At 47.5% G+C, this 3766-nt stretch overlaps 1 protein-coding gene across 1 annotated transcript in view; it reads left to right on the plus strand.

Moving 5' to 3' along the window:
* The first annotated feature begins 789 nt into the window (after positions 1-789).
* Positions 790-3766, plus strand: part of LOC123106337 (alpha-galactosidase-like) — a 38245-nt gene continuing 35268 nt past the window's right edge. The window contains exons 1-2 of the mRNA XM_044528536.1: positions 790-938; positions 1467-1525. Of these exons, the coding sequence (XP_044384471.1) occupies positions 790-938; positions 1467-1525 (208 nt within the window). The remainder of the gene's footprint in view (positions 939-1466; positions 1526-3766) is intronic.

The raw sequence follows: 3766 nt of genomic DNA on the forward strand, positions 1-3766 counted from the left end.
TGACTAGTACTCTAATACTTGGTGAATGTGGGCCTAGGCCCCCATGAGCTTTCCATGGTTCCAGTTACCGTGGGCCTACCCAGTAGGAGATAACCTTGTCATTATCCCCCGAATTCATCAGGATCTTCATAACCGAGTCTCGTAATCCATTGAATCCGACTAAACATTCATGGAAAATTATCCCGATTGTTTGCCGATTTGTGGCGTCCCATGAATCCGCTCAAAGGAAAGTCCTGATGGGTTCTTAGAGTCAGACTTTCATGATTTTGGTTTTTGGTTGGGTACGTTAATTAGGAAAAGTTTGGTGATACTGAATCATCCATCGGAAGAGGCTGACTAGTGATCCAAGTGGCCGATGTATCATAAAATCTGAGTGGTGAATTTACTACATGGGTTGATTCTCTCAGAGAGATGTATCATATGCGTTAAAATATTTCTTTAGATGCAATTTAATATTACACTACAAAAAAGGATACAATTAAATGTTCCCTACAAAAAATCTTGTAGATGCTCTCATTGGCGAACCCAATGGAGGGAAACCCGGCAACACAAGTCTAGCCACAGGAGTGTATAGACACAACAACAGAAAATCATAATAAAATTAGAGGAAATAAATGATACATTAATTTTTTGAAAACCGTGGTCCCATAGTCTCCCGCGCACGGCCCTATATAAAGGTGTCCGTCAGACGCGTCTCCAGCAGTCACTCACCAGCGCCACCAGTAGCACCCCCACCCACCCAACACCCTCTGCTCGTTCGGCACCATAAAGTAGAGTGGCTAGGTAGCCATGGCGCGTGCCTCGAGCCTGTCGCAGCTGCTTGTGCTGCTGGTTGCGGCAGTGGCAGGAGCCAGGGTGCCCTCGGATGCGGCCGCGAACACAACGTTTGGCGAGCTCCGCGTACGGCACGCGCTCCTCGGCAGAAAGCCGCAGATGGGGTATTTTCACGCTGCCATCCAACTCCTCTTGTCTTTTACTCTTCGTTTTTCCCCGGCTCTACACAACGAGAGATTTGACGGTAAGATGAGGATATTGAGCCATTGAGGTGAGTACGATAAATGCTTGGGCACGCATGGGTGCTGGACGTTTTTTCTGCTTCCCTCTTCCAGTCATAGATCTAAAAGATTTTTTTTCCTTTCCGAGCACTTACATTGGAACGATCATGTTTGTACTCCAGATTTCACATCGATCCAGTATTCATAGCACCACATTGATCCAGCAGTGTTTCTTACTACATCGATCAGTGACTTCATCAGTAATGCAAAATCTACAGTGATCTTCATCTATATAATTCAAAAGCGAAAGAAAACTGCCATATTTTTCTGAAGACGATCCTCGTCATAAGTCGTGATTTTCCTTTTGACCTATATATACTTCGTCATGGCTCGCCATTTTCTCTTCTGCTCCAGTTTTATCTGATCTGATTTATTTAATCTTGACCCATGACGAAACATTTCGTGTGCTAGGTGGAACACCTGGAACCACTTCTACTGCGGGATCAGCGAGGAAGTCATCAGGCAGACAGGTACGACCGGGACACTGGCTACCACTTGAACTGAACCCCCGCCCTGTTTCAAGCCTCAAATCCTATGTCTTGCCTGTATACGGATCTCCTTATCTGCAATTCTGCCGGTGTGCAAGCGACGTACGTCATGCCCACGCACGCAAACGAGACGCTCCGGCCGGTTTGCTCGCTCGCTCGCTCGTTACCTAAGCTTTTTTTTCCTTCCTTCCTCTTTCACTGCTCTGCCAACGAGGCCGCCCCACGTTATTATTTATCTCAAAATAAATGAAAAAGACTATTTTATTTGCAACCCTACAAATAGCAGAATCTTTCATTCAAGTCCCTATCATTTTACATCAAACACCCCACAACTTTTATTTTCTTACAAACAAGGTCAAAATTTCGACAAGTCAGACCAAATTTCAATCAAAATTTCGGCAGCATAACGCGTTGCGGAGAGCAAAGCCACGGCAAACCACCGCATGCCTTTGCAACAACTCCACCACCACCTCCTTCACCTTAATTAATTATTACTCCTTGCTTGATTCATATGACAACTACTATACACCAACATCACTCCCCTCCCCTGCATGTAGCGACATGATAAGATTTCCAGCATCCGTCCGTCTGTGTTTCAGATTTTGGATCACCATCCTCCTCCTCCTCCAGCAACCCTTCACTAGGAAGCGATATCCATCCAACGCCCATGCATTGTAGTGGCCAGCTCCATGCCTCATGCCTCTTCCCTTGCCAGAAACTTTATAAGCAATACCAAACTTTAAAAAAAAAAAGAGCATTGCCAAAGATTAAGAAAAAGAAAAAAAACAAGGCAAGAGAATAGTCCCTGTGCATGTTCAACCGCAAATTGCGTGATTCAAGTTGCGTGAATTTTGGCTAGAAGTTTCGCCGGCATAACGCGTTGGAAAGAAATGCATCCGCAACAGCACTACATGAATGAAAATCATTTTTTGCTACAAAGGATGTCTTAAAACATGACTGAAAGCCATTTGGTACCATGCTCCTACTCTATCTCTAGCCACTGCAAAGTTTCAATTGCCACTAGTTCTCAGAAACAGAGAATGACATGCTGGTCCACATCATCCTAAATGCCATGCACTTCTCAAAAGTGCAAAACACTAGATAACAATATCAACAATCCAGAAATGAGGTTAAATTAAATAAGGGGTGAATCATGACCTTGAATTTGTAGAGCTAGTCGAAATCGAACCTCCACCTATGAATCCCTAAAATTGGTACCCTAACCTCTTTAATCCCCATCAATATTAACCCTACGCCGATCCTAGACCTGTTTGTCGCACTAGAAAAGGGCAAGTCCGGCTGGGATTACTAAACTGTCTCACTGACTCAGGGGCCCTACATGTCTCATATCCATCTTCTTCCTCGCTAGTCGCCCTGGGCTCCCTGAGCGACGATACTCCCCTCGTTGCGAGAACTTGCAGCAGCCGACACTGCGGTGCGTGGTATGCCCCGACGTGCTCCCATGTGTGTTTTGCCGCCGGCCAGGCATGTGTCCGCAGGACCGAAACGCCGAACCTGAGTCAGAGGCCGTGCTCTCGGCGTACTTGCGCGTCCACTGAACGGCACCTCCCAATCGTCGGCCTCGCTCCACGAGCTGCTCAACGTGTCCAGAGCGTGCGTGTTTCGCACAATTCCACCAGTACTGATCGATCAAGCTAGCAGGTGTGTAAGCTGCTACGAACGTGAGCTAGCTCCGAGAAAATGCATCCACCTGCCTGCCTGCTTCAAAGCCGGCTTCTACGTGAATACGCTGCCTAACCAAAATATCAAGTTGATTCAGCATCTCAGCTTTGCATCATAGTGTTCGCCAGAGATTACTCGGTGACGACTCGACGTCTTGGGGCCGTGCGTGTTCGCCCATGGTGGCATGCGCCGGCACGGTCACCGTTCCATATGGCAGAACCAGCTCCGAGCTCCCGTTCTTCACAATCAAGGTGCGGTTCGAGCACGTGCATGTACAGGTGCACAAGATCCCTCATGAGCTGCGCCCTGGTGAGATGGAACCCTCATCTTGTTGTGGGCACGCCGGCGGCAGCTCCGACAGAGAACACGCTGGACATGTCTCCAGGTAAAACCAGAGAACCTTAGTCAGCAGGTTCATGGCGTGCTGCACCACGTAATTTCCAACAATGCCGATGTAGTTGCCCAGAGACTTGAGCACTGGCAGCCATGGCAGCGCAGTTGAGGAGGTCGTGATGAGGAGCTGGACCAACGCTAATTTCA

This window comes from Triticum aestivum, chromosome 5A (assembly GCF_018294505.1).
Source record: "Triticum aestivum cultivar Chinese Spring chromosome 5A, IWGSC CS RefSeq v2.1, whole genome shotgun sequence".
Lineage (NCBI taxonomy): Eukaryota > Viridiplantae > Streptophyta > Magnoliopsida > Poales > Poaceae > Triticum > Triticum aestivum.